The following is a 20961-nucleotide window of genomic DNA, read 5'->3' as shown; positions in this document are numbered from 1 at the left end:
GACGATAATGCCAGACCCCATCATGCGCTCATCGTTTAGGAGTACCTTGAAGAGGTTGAAGTCTCTCGAATGGAATGGCCAGCAAGAAGTCCAGATCTCAATCCGATTGAGCAGGTTTGGGACAACCTCAATAGAAGGCTGAGAAGTTCAGAAAATCATCCAGCTACTCTTAATGACTTAGGAATTAAACTCAGAGAAATCTGGGGAGGATTAGATCAGAACATTTTAAGATCACTCATTTTGAGTATGAACCGTCGTTGCCGAGCTGTAATTAACGCAAGGGGTGGAAATACCAAGTTTTAAATCACTTATCAGCATTCCAGTATTTTGAGAATTGTTTATTTCTCTTCTTTCACATAAGATTCGGTAAAATCCTGAATTTTTCTTCCATTTAATGTGTCTTGTTTGGTTCAAAACCTTCCCGTGAAAACATAAAAAATAAGTTATAAACAATTTAGAGTTAACTTTCATTAAAATTGAGATTTTCAGAATGTGCGTCAATTTTTTGGCGCAGTGTAGATTTTCGTAAAATATTCCATATTCCTTAGAAAATTAAAAAAAAATAAAAGTAACTTCTTGGAAATATTGTCATTTCATTGATTGATTCGACTATGTAGATTACGAAATTGCTTGCAGTTGGGCGATGAGTACATTATTTCATAAATTATAGGCAAAAATCTGAAATTTTCAAAGAAAAAATTGATAATTTTCCCGAAGCTGCCACTTCTTCTAGACGTGGGTTACGCACTTGAAACCTCACTATGTTTTAGAGCGGAACTTGAAGTTTGATAAACGCTGATTTGAGGGGTCTGTGACGAATAATTCAGGAGATATGACGATTTTTTATGGAAATTCAATTTTTCCCAAATTTCGAGTTCAAATTTCCTCAAAACCGGGAGCTCTACGAAGAATCGGTGAGCGATGCCATAATAGACGTTCTCTGATTTGCCGAACTTCGATCTCACCTGAAAAATTTTCGTAAAATTTTCCCTTTTTTTTCCCATTTCTCTTAGAAAATTACATTCTTTCTGTATTGTTCGCAGCCACTACATGCGTCAGATACTGGAGGCCCTGAGGTATTGCCATGAGAACGACATCATCCACAGGGACATCAAGCCTGAGTGCGTCCTGCTGGCCACGATGGAGAACTCGGCTCCTGTCAAACTGGGCGGCTTCGGCGTGGCCATCCAGCTGACTGACAGGATGTCGGCGCCCACCAGCGGTGAGTCACGTTTATTCTTTTCCACTTCCTCCCTTTTTTCCCTTCTCGAAGCCTGGAATGAGGTCTATCGATCTCGTTTGTTTGTTTCACGGATGACGTTGTTTTCTTAGGTTTAGGAGTGTTTGTGATAGTTTAATACTGTATGAGAGTAAGTCAGGGAGTTTGTAGTGAAAGTAGGTGTGAGAGTATGATCGAGAGAGAGGAAGTGGGAGTTTTTGAGGAAGTTGTAGTTGGAGTGTGAGAGTGCGTGAGGAAGTGTTGAAGTAACATTGAGAGTGTGGGAGTGGAAGTCAAGTCTGAAATCGTGTTTAATTCTATGTCATGCAATGTAACGGGTGTTTTTTTCGAGGTATATAACTTTAAGATGGCATTACTGTTCAAGATGGCATTACTGTTCAAGATGGCATTACTGTTCAAGATGGCGACCGATTTAACAGCTGTCAAGTGATTCATTTTCAGTTTAGTTTGGCAATTGATCATGGATAGACTCACGTCTGAACAACGCTTGCAAATAGTGCAAAATGAGATTGCCGTTGTTCCCGATTTTCATGAGCGAATTTTGTTTAGCGATAAAGCGCACTTCTGGTTGAATGGCTACGTCAACAAACAAAACTGCTACATTTGGAGTGAATCTAATCCTCAAGTGTATGTCGAAACATCGTTACATCCAGAAAAACTGACTGTTTGGTGCGCTTTATGGGCTGGTGGAATCATTGGTCAGTAGTTCTTCAAAAACGATGATGGCCAGAACGTTACAGTCAATGGTGACCGGTATAGAGCCATGATTACTAACTTTTTCATTCCTTAATTGAACAACCATGATGTCCAGGAGCTGTGGTTCCAACAACGCGGGCAACATGTCACACAGCTCGTGCCACAATCGATTTATTGAAAGACACGTTTGGTGACCGCCTAATTTCACGTTTTGGACCTGTGAATTGTGATTTAACACCTCTAGAGTACTTTCTGTGGGGCTATGTTAAGTCATTGGTCTATGCGGATAAGCCACAAACCCTTGACCATTTGGAAGACAACATTCGCCGTGTTATTGCCGATATACGGCCACAAATGTTGGAAAAAGTGACGAAAATTGGACGTCCAGATTGGACTAAATCCCTACACCCTACACCCTTTACTTGTCTATTTCATTGAGTTTTCTCCGGCACTACCATACCATCTAAGAATCTATGATATGTAAGCTCAATGCTCTCCGTTTGGCATGTTTTTCTTATTTGATTAGTTACTCACAGTTTCTGATGGTGATGTCAAAACTTGCGCAACTTATCAGGCATGGTTTCGAGTTCAGAGAGAACTCAAAATTGACGCCCCCTCACTTTAAGGATTGAGGTATATAATCTTGGGGCCACTAAAAGAATCTTCGGTAATGCTAATAAGATGTTCCTGCCTTATACACCTAAACGCAGTGCCAGAAAATGGTCGGGTTCACATCCCGTTCACCGAATAATCCGGAGAATCTCCACCAAGAACAAATGTCATCGTGATTTGTCAAAATCCATCTCCAACATCCGAGGACTACTTAACACCCCATATCCGATCGGTTTCGAACGCCGCCAAAACGATGTCGTTCGAGTAACGCGATAGAAATGAATAAATGAGGTCTGGACGTCTGCCAGCTCATCGAAAATCTGAGCCTGGCCGAAGCGAGGCTCTACCTGTGTGTGAGTATTAGTTTTTTACCGCCAGGATTTCCGTATCGCCCAAGCCCTGTGCCGTTAATGAGGCAATTGCTGTTTTGGACTCGTTACAGCAGCGTCGAGTTCTTTTTCAGGCCGTTACATGAATAACCGAGGGGTTGTCGGACAGGATATTCACACCGTTAATCACGTGAGGATTTGGTTTATTCATTGTTGAAATGTGACTGGGCTTAATTGTCGAGTTAGGTCACGTTGGAAGTGGATGATGTGACAGATACGGTCTGTCGGATTGACTCGGAGAATTAGTTATGATTCTCGAATGGGAATGCTACCTATTTTAGGTTAAGGAAGAATTGATTTCGTATTTTTCGTTTTATTTCAATACATTATGAAAAGTGTTACTTCTTCTTGGTAACCTTAAGGCCGTCTTTTCAACGGAGGTTGGCGACAATCAACAGGAATTTCTCTTTGTCCTTGACCAAATGGATAATCGTACTGGCCTCCATATAACAAACCACTGACGTAGATTTTGCAGCCAAGAGAACCAACGATTAGCTGTAGAAAACTGTTCCTTAAAATATGGCCAAAACAAACTGCTTCCCTTCGCTTTATTGCAGTTGAAAGATCTTGTTCTGTTTTCATTCTCTCGAGTAACATTTCATTTGCTACTCGCTCGATCAATGTTGGAAAAGTGTTACAACTATCCAATTCGAGTCAAATATGCTCCGTTCTGTTCGATAACTTGTAAAAATCTTTGTCCTTAATGGCAAAAAACTCGGGCAAGCAATTTTGACAGACAGTCCAAATTTGTACTACCGTTGTCCATCTGCAGGAGCTGGAGGTAGTCACTGGGTGATAGGTCCATGCTATAGGGTAGATGAATAAGAACTTTCCATCCGAGCTCAAGGAACTTCTGATGAGACAACAATGATGTGTGTGGCCTGGCGTTCTCTTGATGAAACACAATATTCCTCCTATTCGACTTCTGTTCGATGGCCAGCTTTCAACGGTCGAGTGTTGCTGTAGATAGAAGAATTGTGTGTTTTACCATAGGGGAGTTGTAGATCATAGTAGGGTCAATCCCACCAAACTCACAACAAAACCTTTTTGGCCGTCCATCCTAGCTTGGTCACGGTCTGGGTCACTTCGTTGGGTTTCAACCACTATCTTTGTTGTTCGACATTGTCGTAAAGGACCCATTTTTCATCTCTTGTTACCATCCGCTTCAGAAATAGGTTGATTTAGATGTGATTCGCATATTGAAATTCGGTACATACGGTTTTTTTTGCGTCAGACGTGTGGCGCCCAAACATCGAGCTTTTTTTTAGATCTAGTCTTCTGCAAATGATTATACCATACTTGTTCAGCTCCTGGACTATGCTACGACTGCTAACATGACGGTAGATTTCGATATTCACCATGATATTGTCGATATTTTCGACGACAGGCCTGCCTGAACTTGGATGATCCTTCATCTTCACAATACCAGAACCGAATCGCTGCAATCACTGTTGTGCAACAAGATCCGAAAGAGCATCGATCTAGTACACATTCAGAACAAATTTTTTTGATCGCTTTTTACTCATTTTTTAAATGCAGGCAGTAAAAATTCTCGATTTGTCTTGTCAACAAAATTTTGACAACGGTGTTTGACACGAATGAGAAATGAATTCACGACAGAGTAATAAAAATAAGATTATTTGATTCATACAATGGTTCTATTATGTAAATATGTGCTTCTGACTACTGTTCATCATTTTGATAAGGATGTGAAGACTGGGTTTCTGGTTATTCAGGAATCAAAGGAAATGGAGTGGTCAATATACTTGCCAGAAAAAGGAACAAACGCCTTTAACAAGCTCTGAATCTTACTGTGGTATAGGAGAATGCACCTGGCAGACTTTCGATAAAAGGAAGAAACAGAAATGGAAATACTTTAAGAGAACCTTCTAGGTTTGGATAACTTTGGAAATTTAATACTGCAAAATCCAATAAGTATCTGCAAGTCAGTTGCGCAGTTTTCAACTGATCATAATTAATTATGATTGAGAAAAATCTTCACCCTGGAGAAATCTATGACAGTCTTCTTAACTGGCTTTGCCACCTTAGAAAGCAACTGATGAGAATAGTTTGATTAGAAACTAAAGACCGCAGTTCTGTGGGGAAGAGGAAAAAACTCCAGATCACCTTACTACATTGCAAGCCAACGGAAAAATGATTTCAAGGAGAAACTAGTAGAAGTGAGGATGTAGCGTCCTTGAAGTCATCCTAGGAGCTCATTCCAACTCTGGAACTAGAAGTAGAGCTATGGATGGTTATGGGTACAGCTCTGATAGGGGCACAATAAACCTTAAGGTCTAATGTTCTGTGGGGTTCAACAGAGCTCTAGGAGATTCAAGGTAGAAATAATTAAAAATGAACATATTACCAAAATTACACTAAAAGGCCAATTGAAAAGTCCCCGGTCTACCATAGAAAACACATTTATTTTTGGCAAAATTCGATTTTATTATTCAACATAGTTGCTTTCAAGGGCGATACAGCTATTATAGCGATCAACTTTTCGATAGCATTCTTGTAGTACGATTTTGTCTTTCGCTTCAAAATAGGTCTCACTTTCGGCGATTACTTCATCATTGGCGCTAAATTTCTTTCCAGCGAGATTTCTTTTGAGGCCTGAGAACAGGAAGAAGTCGCTTGGTGCCAGATCTGGCGAATACGGTAGATGCAGAAGCAATTCGAAGCCCAATTCATTCAATTTTGCCATTGTTTTCATTGATTCGTGACACGGCGCATTGTCTTGATGAAACAGCACTTTTTCTTTCTTCAAATGGAGCTTCAAATTCAGGTTTATTGCACTTAAATAGCTTCAAACACTGCTCAGAATCATTAACCCGTTGGTGCTTCTGATCAATTGTGAGATCGCGCGGCACCCATTTTGCACACAGCTTCCTCATGGACATTTATTCGTGAATGATATGATGTACACGTTTAGATGATATCTTCACAATGTCTGCTATCTCGATCAATTTCACTTTAAGGTCATTCAAAATTATTTTGTGAACTTATTTCGTCGGTGACAGCCTCTTTTGGGCGTCCATTGCGTTCGCCGTCTTCGGTGATCATTTCATCCCGTTTAAACTTAACGTACCAATCAATGATGGTTGATTTTCCTGGTGCAGACCCCTGAAACTCTTCATCAAGCCAAGATTTTGCTTCAACTGTTTTTTTTCCCTTCAAAAAGCAATATTTTATCTGCACACGAAATTGTTTTTTTCCATCTTTCTTCAAATAACAAAAATATTATAGCTACACTCACAACGCAATATCTCGCAAACTAATGGTCGGACTGCTGTCAAATTTTGACACGTATCGGTTGAAGGTTGGTACTAACTAAAAATCATATTGATTTAATACTAGCAGCGCTATCTGTGTATCAGACCGGGAACTATTAACCTAATAGAAAAAATTAAAGGTTGATTTCTCGTTTCTGCAACATTTCTACGAGCATCATCAATTGGCGAAACGCCCGAAATGCCACACACTCGAGTCAGGAGATACAATCAGTCGCTTTATTGCGGTTTTGTGGCCCGTCAAGTTTTTAGTGTCGCATAAAAATTTCACGGCCGCAAGGGCAGCGAGTTCGTCGCCCCACCTGTCATACTGGATGAAGTTATACGCCCATAACTATGTATATTAAGCCTTTTGGAGTGCGTCGTCTAGGAGTTGTCGCGTTCCCTCTTCGTACATCGGAGTTAATAAGATATGGGATAGGGTTGTCTCCGATGTGCGTTTGATGGGGTTTGGGAAAAGCCCTTCGTCTTCGGGTTTTGATGTTGGTATAACCCGCGGAGACTGGGAAGGAGATTAATCTTTGTTTATTATAACACTACGCTGGATAAGTCCTGGACCGAACCAGTAAAAAAACACATTTTTCCTTGGAAAATCTACGTTATTCATCAACATCGCCTTCTTCAAGAGAAGATAGCTGTACTCTAACGCTCCTTCGAAGTTTCAATACCTTTTCTATAGAAAAACTCGTCTTTGCTTTCGAAATAGTCTTCAACATCGGCAATAAGTTCTTCATTAAAGCTAAATTTCCCAGGAGAATCACTGAGGACCAGGTTTAATGAATAAGCTGTGTAGAAGCGCAATTCCTTCATAGATTTATGACAAGGGGCATTATGTTGGTGAAAGATGATTTTTTTTCTGTTGCATATCAGAAGTTTTCCTACAACTGCTATGAAAAGTAGCGTATTCTTCATAGCTTACTTAATTTCAAAATTATGTATTGCTCATACTGTGGAAAATATTATTTCTCACGGCACTTTGCCCACACCTTGCTTGGTAGACCAATGAAATTGGGCTTTTGCGTCGTTTCTATGGAAACGCAATGAATTAGCACATACTGTCAACGAAGGCCATTTTGATTTGAATCAAGTCCATTACTTGAATTATTGAAATTTGTGCAGTTGTAGGAAAAGTAGAGAGTGCAACATGTGGAGAAAGTCCTTTTCTCGCTCGTGTGTTTGCTGCACTCGCCTTTCGGGCTCGTGCCACAAACTTCCACACTCGCGAGAAAAGTTAGACTTTCCCCACTTGCACAATATACTATTTTTTTTAATTTCTGCATTTACTCGATCCGATAACGCTTTGTTATATTTAAAAAGATAGAAAATTTTCCAAGGATTACAGTGATGATATTTTTTCTTCAACTTCCTATGAAACATTTTCGAGTAATTTTCATTTTTCTACTCGACGACGCCTATTACGCCCCCTAGTGGTAGAGGTATGAACTTCAAAATAATTTCCAGTGTGTTTTCTTGTACATTTAGTGATAAAAATTTTAACCGCAAGTCTCTACGATGAGTGGATCCTGTTATAGCCGCTTACCTCGCTTATTTGCCCACCCTGTACATTTTTTTTAGTGTATCAGCTATCATTCTGCTGATTTACATATGTGTCCACATAGTTTCGTCACACATTTTTGCAGAATTTTTGTTAAAAACAGTTTAGATTCAAATAAAATCAACAGGGCTACATTTATATATCAGTCGTCATCGAATTTACTACGACCTCCCAAAATTCTATGTAATCTTCAAATCACGAAGAATATGATACGGGATCGTCATTTCGAGAATACAAAAAAGAAGTACTTTTCAAATTGAAAAAGTTATATTCTATTCCAGATTTCAATTAGAGGTTAAAAACTCTCCAACGAACCAGGGCTAGGGATCAACGAACGTTTCTCACGAAAATTACTTTGAATACGATATACACTCGAATTACGAATAAACGAGATATTCCTACGGACCTCTTCACCATAGAAAAACAACGACACGAACTTGTCGACTTTTTGTACCTAACCTCTCCTTTAAGTTTTCGTTTGCGTGACCCAAGGAACGTTTTCTCGAATTGCCGACGCTTTCATCTTTTGTCCGAATGGAAGGTATTCATCTCAGTAATATCCTCCCCGCGTCGACGGAGAAAATACCCCCCTCTAGTAATTAATCTCAATTCTCCGTCGTCTGGACGAGATCGAAGATCTTCCTTTCTCAATTTCTTAATTCGCTTTGCAGGTAGAGTAGGCTGTCTACATTTCCTGGCGCCGGAGGTGATCGAGAGGCGTCAGTACGGCAAGACGGTGGACATCTGGGCGGCTGGCGTCATGCTCCACGTCCTGCTGACGGGGACGCTGCCTTTCCATGGCAGCGGCAGGAGGCTGATGGAGAAAATATGTAGGGGAAAGTTGCACGTGAGTATGGTTTTTCGTTATACAGGGTATTTCATTGGGAAACGGAAATACTTCATAGGTGCATAGGTGGCACCAAGGCGGTTCTGGGGATATCCCATTTATTGGGTCTTACTGTCTTCGTAGCCGAGATACAGGGTGTTTTATGAATGCCCGTTTCTTTCTGAGGCCATCTCAAACGAACCACCCGGTATATTTTCTTCATATTTGGCAAATATGTTCCTAGTTGAGAGCCCAAACGTATCATGCAATAACCACCTTGAAAATCCAGGTCCGAGTTAAAAAAAAATTATGAATCGTTTGAATCCTCGAAACACCAACTTTCGAGTGTCAGGAACATGTGGCTTATTGTTATGGTGTATCGATTTCTGTGTCACAATCAGAAAGTCTGAATGGCATCGTTATAGGATACCCATTTTGAAGCCAGTAACTGTTCCTGGTTGATTTTTGGATGCAGAGTAATAGACCTCAGATTTTGTCTATCAGTAGACTCTATTTTAACTTTTATAAATATCGGATTGGCAAAAGTCTAGAGCAATAGATGATAACAGTGAAACGTGCTGCATTGGAGGTAGGTATGTTCTCACTTGTTTGTCATCGTTGGTCTGGATCTACGACTCTCAGCCTGAAGAACTCCAAACAGAGCGAATCTATAGCTTAGAGATGAGCGATACCGTGATTTCTAGATCACGTCGTGAAACGTGAACGTTACTTTAAGATATCAGTGAAATTAAAGCGTGACGTGATCACTGTTTAGGTTGCTTGTTATTAATATTTGTATGAATCACCCAAACCTTAGTTCGTTTATCTCTGCAACTCGAATTGATCACTATTATCATTCAAAGCAAAGCAAAATTAATGAAAAATTATTATGAAAACATCCATTTTTCTTACATTTTCAACTCTTTGCCATATTTCAGCTTTAGTTAGGAACGTAACAGAAGGATATCGATTTTTCAAATGTTTCCTCAAATTTGAAGAGGTGGTTTTGAAAGATAATTTCAACCTGCATTAATTACAAGTAGCATAATTTACATCAACTATTGTGAAGAAAGTCCAAAGATTGCTGGTCTTTCGCCTATTATTATTATGTCTCTCTGACGTGTTTTCGTTTATTTTTTATAATACAGAGTAACATTTATTGCTTCGGTCGGCAACTTCAATATAGATAGAATTTCTTTGGGGTTGTTTATCAAAGATGAGCATAAAATTAGAATTATATTGCCACCACCAATTATGCAGTAATTCAGTAGTTATTATTTGTTTGTAGCAAGTATTTATTGTTTAACTAGTCCTACAAAAATACTTCCTAAAGTAGGCGAAGCTGCCTACGATGCTGGGATTGTCATAAAAATATGCAATTATGTAAGTCGAAAAAAGGTTAAAAAGCAATAAAGCCATCAGGCTGCCATAATTTCCGATTGCAACGGACGATGATATGCCCTGAAAAGATCTGTGAAACGTTCAAACTGTGCTCCCGTCACGCTCTGTATTCGTTTTTCGGAACCGTGACTACCTGTGACATTCTGATATCAGTGATTAAATCACAGTTCGTGAAATATCGCTCATCTCTACTATCGCTAGTCACTTCCGATGAGAGAACGTTCCACTGTAATTATCAATTGCTCTAAAATTTTCCCAGTCTGATATTTGGTTTATTCATCTTCGGTCGTCAAAGACTTCGTGCGTATTTAGAATTAGACCTGAATAAAGTCAACATCTTTCAGCGTTAGCGGAAAAACATAATTTCCCCCCCACCAACACACGCCAATTTCTCTCATCCCCACTCTACCAAAAACCGCCAGACGCGTAAACACACAAGTAATATCCTAATGCACCTCCATCATAACTTCAACCCGCAACTCCGACCCCGACTAATGGATCGACCTTCGATCGGGTTGAGCGAGCCGCAGCGCGTCTCACGGCCTCTTTCTAGGCGGGGCGGTACAAGTCCCTCATTATGCGATACGTATCGTCGGCCCGGTTGGGGTTTTATCGCCGCAACGCTCTGAATAGACCCGGGGTCCTATCGCTGTTCCGAATGCTCTCGCCCGGCGTGTTTAGGAAGGATGAAGAAGTCCTCTCTCCTGCGGATTTAAAGGGAAAATTCGCGGGAAGTCTTCCTAATGCGGATATGCGAAGACTTGAATACGGATTCCCGGATAACAGCGTCTTGCTTTTACAGGTTGGGGGTGACGATTTTCGTATGGTTATTTCTTCGGGGGAATTTCGAGTCGTGAGTGAGTTGTAGGTGGATCTTTTCTGGACTGATGGTAGGTTTCGCGAAAACTTTTATTGTGGGGTTTGTTGGTTTCAGTACTTGACGGAAATTCACATGACTTGGATAAAAATGGAATACAGGGTGGTCCAGATTTCAGTTCATTAACATTAACAATGAAAAGTTGAATTGATGTGAAGAACTGATAGCGTGTGCGTTGCTCGAGAACAACAGAGAATATTGCTTTGTGAAGGGTGTTTTTTTTTAGAGCTATAGAACTTTAAATTGCAATAAAACAACGATGGATTATTCTCGATTGAAATGAATTTTATTTATCCGCAAGATAATCTTGTGGCATTACATGTTAAATATGATTTCTGGCATATGGCTTGCTCGGATGTAGTCCAATCTGGACGTCCAATTTCCGATGACTATTTCCAACATTGTGGCCGTATATCGGCAATAACACGGCGAATGTTGTCTTCCAAATGGTCAAGAGTTTGTGGCTTATCCGCATAGACCAATGACTTTACATAGCCCCACAGAAAGTAGTCTAGCGGTGTCAAATCGCAAGATCTTGTAGGCCAATTCAGAGGTCCAATACGTGAAATTAGGCGGTCACCAAACGTGTCTTTCAATAAATCGATTGTGGCACGAGCTGTGAGACATGTTGCGCCGTCTTGTTGGAACCACAGCTTTTGGACATCATGGTTGCTCAATTCAGGAATGAAAAAGTTAGTAATCATGGCTCTTTACCGATCACCATTGACTGTAACGTTCTGGCCATCATCGTTTTTGAAGAAGTACGGACCAATGATTCCACCAGCCCATAAAGCGCAGCACGCTAATGGACGTAGTGCGCGATACGTATTCCGCACAGAACCATTATTTTTTAAATAAAATTGCACTATTTGCAAGCATTGTTCAGGCGTGAGTCTATTCACGATGAATTGCCAAACCAAACTGAGAATAAATCACTTGACAGCTGTTAAATCGGTCGCCATCTTGAACAGTAATGCCAACTCAAAGTTATATACCTCGAAAAAAAAACACCCGTTAGATGGCTATGGTTACAGCTCCATACCCTTTTCAAGAAATTTTCCATTACCAATTCACACATTTGAGCCTGTATGTTCTCGGTTACTTGAAGTGTTCCATATTTAAGGTGTTGAATGAATTAAGGAGCATTGGCATAGATCTTTTATGTTCCCAAAAAAAAAACAGTTACCGCTTTTAGAAACGACCAGGAAACTTTTCTTGGAAAATTGTGATTGTTTCGCTGCTTGTGAAGTACGTTTCGCCGTCCTATTGCAAATAAACGTCGTGCACATCAATATCTTCCAATTCCCGTAATGGAAAATCATTAATCCTAGCACTACATTCACCGCAGGTCCAATTACTCTACCAACAGTAAAAAACGCACCATAGCTGTGGAGCTATATAAAGTCATTGGTCTATGCGGATAAGCCACAACCCTTGACCATTTGGAAGACAACATTCGCCGTGTTATTGCCGATATACGGTCACAAATGTAGAAAAAAGTCATCGAAAATTGGCCGTCCAGATAGGACTACAACCGAGCCAGCCGTGGCGGTCATATGCCAGAAATCATATTTAAAATGTAATACCACAAGATTATCTTGCGGACAAATGAAATTCATGTCAATCGAATAATCCATCGTTGTTTTATTGCAATTTGAAGTTCTATAGCCCTAAAATAATACCAAAATATTGGCTGCAATTTTTTATGGATAAACGCTCAAAAGCTCTTGACTGCACTTTCGTGCTTTTTGATGATGGGCTTGCGACCAATTCAATCTTGACATCGCAGAAAAAGAAAGAGATTTGAATTCTTCTTTGAAATCACAATATAGCGAAACGATAAGCTCGATGAGCAATAGACAGAAACCTCTGCATCAACGGAATGAATTCTCAGAATTCTCCAGAAATCGTTGAAAAGCCAGCGTCGTTGAGTGACGAAACCAATCCTCGACGACCTCGAGGTTAATCCCTTGGTAGAAAGCGAACTTTTCCCCAGCCTTTTCTCTGAGGCTTCGTCAACGTTTTAAAGGCATATTTCCATTTTCAGTTCGACACACCGCACTGGGAATTCGTCAGCGACAGCGCCAGAGATTTGGTACAGCAGATGCTGACAGTCGATCCTAAGAAGCGGGTGACGATACAAGAAGTGCTCAAACACAGGTGGATTAGGGTGAGTAAAAGACGTTTTCAGCTTGGTTGGAACACATCCAAATGACAGGAATGTTCCTAAATCGTTCCTGGGTTTTACCCTAAGGATTTCCGAATGCTCGTGACTTTCACTTAAGATTTCTTTTCGTTTCAAATGAAACGATCAATTTATTTATTTTATCTACAGCTGTCACAAAATGAGTATGGTTTGTCACTCTTCTCACTCATCATGTTGTAATAACCTTTATTACCGTATAATGTAAATGATACCTAATAAAATTAAACTCATAGTGAAATGTAAAAACTCACTAACTGTGAACGCTAACAATAAAATACTTAGGGTAAGATAAATTAATGCTAGATGCTGTTATCACTAATCAGTTATAAAATATCCAAAGTCACTTGGAGGAAGCTGAATATTTCGATCGTTCAAGGGTTGTCCAAATTTCCAGAAATTCCTTCGAGGCCAGTGAACTTTTGCCTAACAATACTTTCAAATAAACCCCAGTATTTAGCGGATCGCGGTATCCACTTCAAAGGGACATCTATGGCCAAGCTGTTTTATGGACTAGTTCAAGTGACTTTGGATATACAATACTATAGATAGAGTGTGAACGTAGTTTGTGGATCTTTTTGGATAAATGACTTAGATGTTGAGGCAAAATTCTTCGCACTAAGGATATTTTAGTTAGCACCTAGAACTTAACTGTCAGTGCCTATCGTTTTTTGTTTTCGATAGACGTTTCAATGTAGCCTTCAGCTACTGAATTAGATCTACAGCCTCCTTGTCTTGAAAGATCAGCTTCAGAATTAGCCAAGAGGGTGGTTGAAGACTGTCGAGAACAGTGCCCTGTATATTCTCTTGTATTAGACAAATGAATAAACCAGGCAATCAAACTTTTCATGGTATTCATACCAATTGATGCATTTCCTTTGCCAGTATCCAATAAAGAATCGTGGATGATTGAGACCACATGGATATTTTGTTCTTAACTCTACCCCTTCATAAAAACCCAAGGAGGACATCGATACTGTTAATGAAACCGACGACATCCTTAGGAGCCTTGGCTCTTACTTAGATACTTAGATGAGTATCCAGGACTGACTTTCCCATATAAGTGGTTCTTAGGCCAGTCAACCACGGATTTCTGCACACCATGTGTTCAGCTGTTGGTATCTCCGTTCTACAGAGTTTGGAAATATCATATGCTGACTTTATATGCGGTTAAAAAAGATATTTGTACCCACAGTGGCTCTGCTTGTAGCAGATCAAAAGCTTTCTTATACTGGTCGTTGAGAGCACCACAAATTTATTTGCCAGATCAAAACTAGAAGTGTTGCTCGAGAGTGTTATTTTATTATCCAAATCACATTGCTGAACTGCTGCCTTATATTGGTCTTTACTCAGCACACAGAAACGCATGCTGCAGAGACATCTGGCTATGTGATTCCAGGGACTCTCGTATTTCTTTTCAGACACTCTTGAGCACACGTATGAACATCCGGTGTCTTGATTTGCAAAACAGACATCTCACTTCCTAGAGCTTTAGAGATTCTCAGTTTAGGTTGGCATACCCCAATTCTTGTGCCTCTCTCTGATTATGATCTATCGATATAATACCATATCACATACATCTTGGTATTTCTTCTGTAATTTATCCGGCACAATATCCAAAATAGCATCGATTGAACTCATTTGGAAATGTGTAATTTTCAAATAAAACTCTGATAAAAGTGGACATAAGGAATTCAGGTATTTTATTTGTGAGTAAAATCCCGTACGGAACAAGTAGGATGCTATATTCTAAACGTCCTCATGTTATTGAACAACTCGGCCTATATCCTTGTCTATCCTATTGTTTACTCAACTAACTATTATGAACCGTATCTACTTGTGTGTACTAATGTGTTGATTTGAAAATATGTTGAATTTTTGTGTTAGGATCGGGAGAAAGGTCTTCGTATCCACCTGACCGAGGCCATCGACGAACTGAAGAAGTACAACGCAAGGCGGAAACTGAAGGCCGCTATACTTTCGGCTGTGAACTCTGGCAAGTGGGACCTTTACGACGACATCAATGAAGACGCTCTCTCTGACCAGGAGGAGGAGAAACGGGAAGAGGACGAGGTCTCTTCGTGCGGTGAGTTTGATATATTAAAAAATCAGTGCTATTAGGGAATCTGGAATTTATCAGAGTGCGTGATTTGTGGGATTACACTAGGCTCTCAAAATAAAATTGCAAGGTGATAGGTCTGGCGATTTAAGAAGCCTGGGAATGCGACTAAAACAACATTTGAGGAGTTACAAGCTGTGCGCGATGCAGCTCTATCATGTTGAATGATATTCATACCTTATTGTTGATGCTGTAGGAAGAAATATCATTCAATATCCAAACATATCGTTATGCTATGACAGATTCCGTCTTTCTTTAAAAAAATACGGCTAAGATACGGCAAATCGAGAGACTGAATGTTTCGTGGATTCAAGAACCACAACTTTTTAACTTAAAGATAAGAGGTTTCATTTCAATATTGGAATAAACGCGTATCTTCCAAGGAAAATTTCATTGTGAAGAGGAAACTTCGATGGAAAATGATATCAGCCAAATGGCGGCCGCTACGGTTACGGTTTTAGCACCATATCCTTTTCTTGACATTCTTTCTGTAGCTGCATATCCCCTATAACTTCACGAATTCCATCTTCAAGGTCTTGAATGGATTGTAGAACCTTTGCAAAGAATTTTCTCGAATAATTCTAACAATGTCAAATCATAAGATCACGATGGCCAACTTTTTTGCAAAATTGCGATTGTTTCGTTGCTTGTATAAAATGAAGCGCCGTCTTGTTGAAAATAAACGTAGTCCACATCAATATCTTCCAATTCAGACCATAAAAAAATATTTAATCTTAGCGTGGTAGCGCAATCCATTCAAAGTAACAGTTGCACCAGTTTCATTTTCGAATAAGTAAGGTACGATCACCCCACCAGCCTAAAAACCGCACCAAAAATCATTCTTGAATTTTTCGAGCCCCAAATGCGACAATAGACTAGTTTTCATTTTCTTGTTAAAGATTAATTCTAAAAATTTAAGTAAAATGAAACAAAAATGTGGAAGAATCATTGAAATATCTCTAGAAATGAAAAAGTTATGGGACTTTGAAGTTGCGCTTGGAAGAATAATTTCAAAGTACGTGTAAGTGGCGTGACGTCATACACTAGACGACTGGTATTCGCAGAGTACTTACGAATTCATTGGTGTACAATCACTTGTGCCGTTCGTGTCGTGTTTTGTTCGTTACACGATGGCTGAAATAACTTACTATATACATACATATAAATTACTTTTTTCTCTTTTTACTTTTTACTCCTCACATAAATATGTTTTGCCATTTATAGACTTCAACAACCAGAACACAACTACAAACTGTTTATGAAACGTTTTTTAAATAAATCATCGTTATAAGTTGAAACTTAAAAGTAGATAATTACTTGGAAAGTTTAACACCTTTTATTTCTGCACTGACATGAGATGGATTTGAAGAAAAAAACTCCATCACTGCGAATATATCTATTTTAGGCAAATTGTCACTTTGTCCTTTCACGAAGCCTTCTTCTATTATGGTGACATAAAAACAAAACTCGAGTTAAAACTACACTGTACAACTACAAACGGCGCGAGAGCCTTGGCGCGGCTAAGTAATTAAACGTAATTTATGGTGTAGCGATCACAGGTAAGTGCCGTGACGTCACAGACCAAACACGTTCCGCGCTAAAATACGTAAATTTAAATAATCTATTTCTCAGTCATTTATTGATGGATTTTCAAAATTTTTTCACTGATTTATCAGTTTTGCTCTATATTTTAATTCTATCGTGTCAAATATAGTATTATCAACATCACTAAACTAGTCCATTCTGTTTATTAATGTAGACCCCGAGATGAAAATGGGCCTCATCGTTGAAAGTTTTTTCCGGATAATTTTGATTCATTAAAAAGTCCTAATCAGCGAAGATCTGACATTGCTGGTGATCGACCGGCTCGAGTTCTTATGTCACCTGAACTTTAAAAGCCTTGAGACCTAATTCTTCATGCAAAATATGCTGTTATATGGTTTGTAGAATGCTCAATTCCCAAGAACAATGAGGAATCGACAAACCTCGGTTCGTACAGCAGCAATATTCTCAGAGAGATTAAAATTTAATTGAGGAGGTTGTTCTTGTCACAACAGGTCAAATTTTTCCACCAGTTTCACTTTTACCGACCAAGAAGATGCTTCACTAAGACCCAAAAGTGCTTTAGTTTTGTAAACTGCGACTGTAAATTGTCACCGTTTTTGTAGTGAATTCTAACAAATTAAATACATTGTTGAAGCGTTTATCGTTCCATTTTTAGTACTGGCATAGTTTTCACTTGTAAAACGTCTAAAGTGACAGCTGTCCAGATAGCAGGCTAATCAAAATGAAAACTCTAAAACCCCTCAGAAAGTGTGCAGTTCCTGTGGAAAACACATCTAATAACGGCTTGAACTCTTCCCAACCAACCTTCGATCCTCCAACATATTTCCTTTTCCTTAACGCCCAACTTTCCCGGAAATCTTTCGCAATCATAACAGTTTTTTTTTTCGTCCGGACGCGACGATAAAACGACGTCAAAGGACGCGGCGAGGTCTTTGAGAGCCAATTTGCCAAGAAATAAGATGATCTGCCGTTTCCCCTTTGAACGTCGGGGGGACGTAGAGGCGGGTTGGGGGTGGCGATTGAAGTTGAAGACTCCTGATTAGGGATAAACTCCGAACGGGACGAGAAATCAGTGAAGGATTTACGAAGTTTTTTTTTGTGTCAAGAGGTGAGAGGGGTGGATTTCGGAAGACACACGGTAGTGTCAGATTTGTACTGAATTAGAAATAACTGACCCTTCAGATCGTGAGGGTAGATAAGGAAGGGACCGATTTCGAAAAAAATAACGGAAGTAATAGAGGAACAAGGGACTTTTCAAATGAAGCTACCACTAGATCCCATGACCGTAAAAAGATGAACTTTTGGGTATTAATTTCGTACTAAAATTGGACCACCTAGAAACACGAATTGACATGTTCTTTGAAATTTCTGCCTTACAAACTGATCAAGATTTTTTTGGACCACCCCGTATCATAACGCACCAAATTCTCACTATCGTTTGGCTCTCGTTGAAGTGACTTCTTCTTTCTTCTTTGAGTGTATTCTCCTCAAGGGACCTTGGCAGCCATCAACTGGAATTCCTCTCTTTCCTGTGCCAAACCGAGAATCGTACTGGCCTCGCTTATATCAAGTCACTACTACGACTTCGATTTTTCCTTCAACGATTAGCTGTAGAAAACTGTGCTTGTCGTTTCTAAAAATGGGGCCAAAATAAGCTGTTTTTATTCGATTTATTGTAGTTGAATGTTCTTGTTATTTTTTCTTTCTCAAGAGTAACATATCATTTGGTACTCGCTCGGTCCATAATATCTTTAATATACGTCGATATAATCACATCCCAAAAGAATCCTAAAGTGACACGGTCTCTTGAGCTTCGATTTTGAGATGTAACTAGCCAACCTTGGGAAATATTTCCCTAGTCGTAATAAGAGCTATTTTAGTTTGAGTTTTTGGTCACTCGAGAATCAAAGGACACGAAGAGGCAATACACTTGCTAGAAAGGTAACTCGAACGCCCAAAACTCTTCTATGGTAAAGGAAAATGTATCTCTAAGAACTAGATTCTAGAGAAGGAGGAAACGAAAAGGGAAATATTGTGGCGGAATCTTCCAGGCATGGATCAGTCAAAAAAAAAAAAAAAAATTCAAATAGTATGTGGATCACAGTTATAAAATCCTCACTGGCTCCCCTATAGAGCATTGCCTCCTTAGGAAGCGCCTTACTGGCGAGTGCAGATTTTGTGGAGAGAAGGAAGTGACTCCTGACAAGGTACAGAATGCCTCATCATCGCAAGCCAATGCAAAAGCCTTTTTGTAGAAGTGAGAATATAACCTTTGAAGTTGAACGCTCCGTTTATAGAGTGAATTTAGATTTGATGACATACTAAGTGGATCATTAGCTATTGGTTATCTGTTGAGTATGTTGATCAGTTGATTAGGTAGATCTGTCAGATGAATGGATCAGCTGGTTTAAGATTTGAGATTGAAATTCAATTTAGGGGGTTTCGTTCCACTGCGACCAAATGATCTATTGTGCCCCCCATCAGAGCTATTTTCGCCATATCGTGATCTACAGCTCGCCTTCAAGTTTCAGAGTTCTAATGAACTCCAGTGTTTGGGATGGCTTCAATGAGGTTACTTCCCCATTTCTACAAGTTCCTTGTCCAAAGCAGGTTTTGTGTTGGCTAGTGATGGCAAGGAACCAGGTAATCCGGAGTTTCCTCCTCCTTCCCACAGAATCTGCACTCGTCATTTTCTGCTAGACTCATTGTCAGGTGTTTACTGAGGCAAAAATGCCTTGTAAAGAATCCAGTGGGGAAGTGTAGTATATTCTTGCTAAGATCCAGATACTCCTTGGATTTCGCAGTGTCAAAGCTTCGAAGAAACTTCTTGGAATGATCCAACCCAGGAAGATTCTGCCAGTGTTTCTCATTTGGTTCTTTCCTTCTGAAAACCTTTGTTGTAGGTACATTTGCCTATGCCACAGAAAGGTTCCGGTCTAATGAAAGGAGTTGGTGATCCTTGGTCTCTTCATTCCCTTCAACTCCCAAGTGGCTGGAAACCCAAACCTAGAATACCTTGTTATTTTACTGAGTTTTCTTTGGCACTCCAATACCATCTCTTAGAATCGATGATATGTGAGCTCAGTGGTTTGACTGCAACCTAACCATCAGCTGGTTTACCAGTTGGTCATATTCCTCACATCTTTAACGTGGCTACTATTGCATTCACATACTTAATTTAATTTTGTTCCTCTTTGACGCAATCATTCATTAGTCCAATCTGCAGCCTCTCCCTATCCACCACCCAACGTTTGATCGTCGTTCCATTATCACCGGCACAAAGAATAACGTCGAAACCAAGCCAGCCTCATTCGAAAATCCGAGGCGGCTTGAAGTGGTTTATCCGTTTGGAGAGCCACTCTTCAGTCAGTGGGTACGTTACAGCCACGTATGCCAACGGAATTGGCAAGTGGCGCGTTATATTGTCTCGAGCATACTCGGCCTGGCAGATTACGAGGCTGTTGTCCGACGTCGTCGCGAAAACTGGGACGTAGAAAGCGAAAACGTGGCTGGCGGTTGGTTCGACGGAGCGTATAATATCGGCCAAATCGCCCTCCAGCTTCGGTACGTTGTTAATCGATCGTGATACGCTCTTCTGGATTGTTTTCTTTGGGAGAGAGTTGCGGAGTTGATGTGTAAGGGACCAATTGGGGGAAAGACCAAGCTTTTCATCCGTGGTCCAGTCGGTTTTTCACCTGACGGAATATAATATAATCTAATGGGTGTTTTTTTTTCGAGGTATATAACTTTAAGTTGGCATTACTGTTCAAGATGGCGACCGATTTAACAGCTGTCAAGTGATTTATTTTCAGTTTGGTTTGGCAATTCATTATGAAGACTCACGCATTTTATTTCGAAAATAATGGTTCTGTGCGGAATACGTATCGCGCACTACGTCCATTAGCGATGAAGCGCACTTCTGGTTGAATGGCTACGTCAACAAACAAAACTGCCGCATTTGGAGCGACGCTAATCCGTGGATGTCGAAACATCGTTACATCCAGAAAAACTGACTGTTTGGTGCGCTTTATGAGCTGGTGGAATCATTGGTCCGTACTTCTTCAAAAACGATGATGGCCAGAACGTTACAGTCAGTGGTGATCGGTATAGAGCCATGATTACCAACTTTTTCATTCCTGAATTGAACAACCATGATGTCCAGGAGCTGTGGTTCCAACAAGACG

General features: G+C 40.0%; 1 protein-coding gene across 4 annotated transcripts in view; it reads left to right on the top strand.

The window, feature by feature from the left end:
- The window catches only part of LOC123671538 (peripheral plasma membrane protein CASK), a 368319-nt gene that overhangs the window by 19788 nt on the left and 327570 nt on the right, over positions 1-20961 (top strand). For all 4 annotated transcript variants that reach the window (XM_045605441.1, XM_045605444.1, XM_045605443.1 and 1 more), the window contains exons 5-8: positions 1044-1222; positions 8457-8632; positions 12937-13059; positions 14980-15178. In XM_045605441.1, coding sequence (XP_045461397.1) covers positions 1044-1222; positions 8457-8632; positions 12937-13059; positions 14980-15178 — 677 coding nt within the window. The remainder of the gene's footprint in view (positions 1-1043; positions 1223-8456; positions 8633-12936; positions 13060-14979; positions 15179-20961) is intronic.

Source organism: Harmonia axyridis, chromosome 1, assembly GCF_914767665.1.
Source record: "Harmonia axyridis chromosome 1, icHarAxyr1.1, whole genome shotgun sequence".
NCBI classification, from domain to species: domain Eukaryota; kingdom Metazoa; phylum Arthropoda; class Insecta; order Coleoptera; family Coccinellidae; genus Harmonia; species Harmonia axyridis.
The sequence above is the reverse complement of the archived record's forward strand: the minus strand, read 5'-3'. Positions and strand labels throughout refer to the sequence as shown.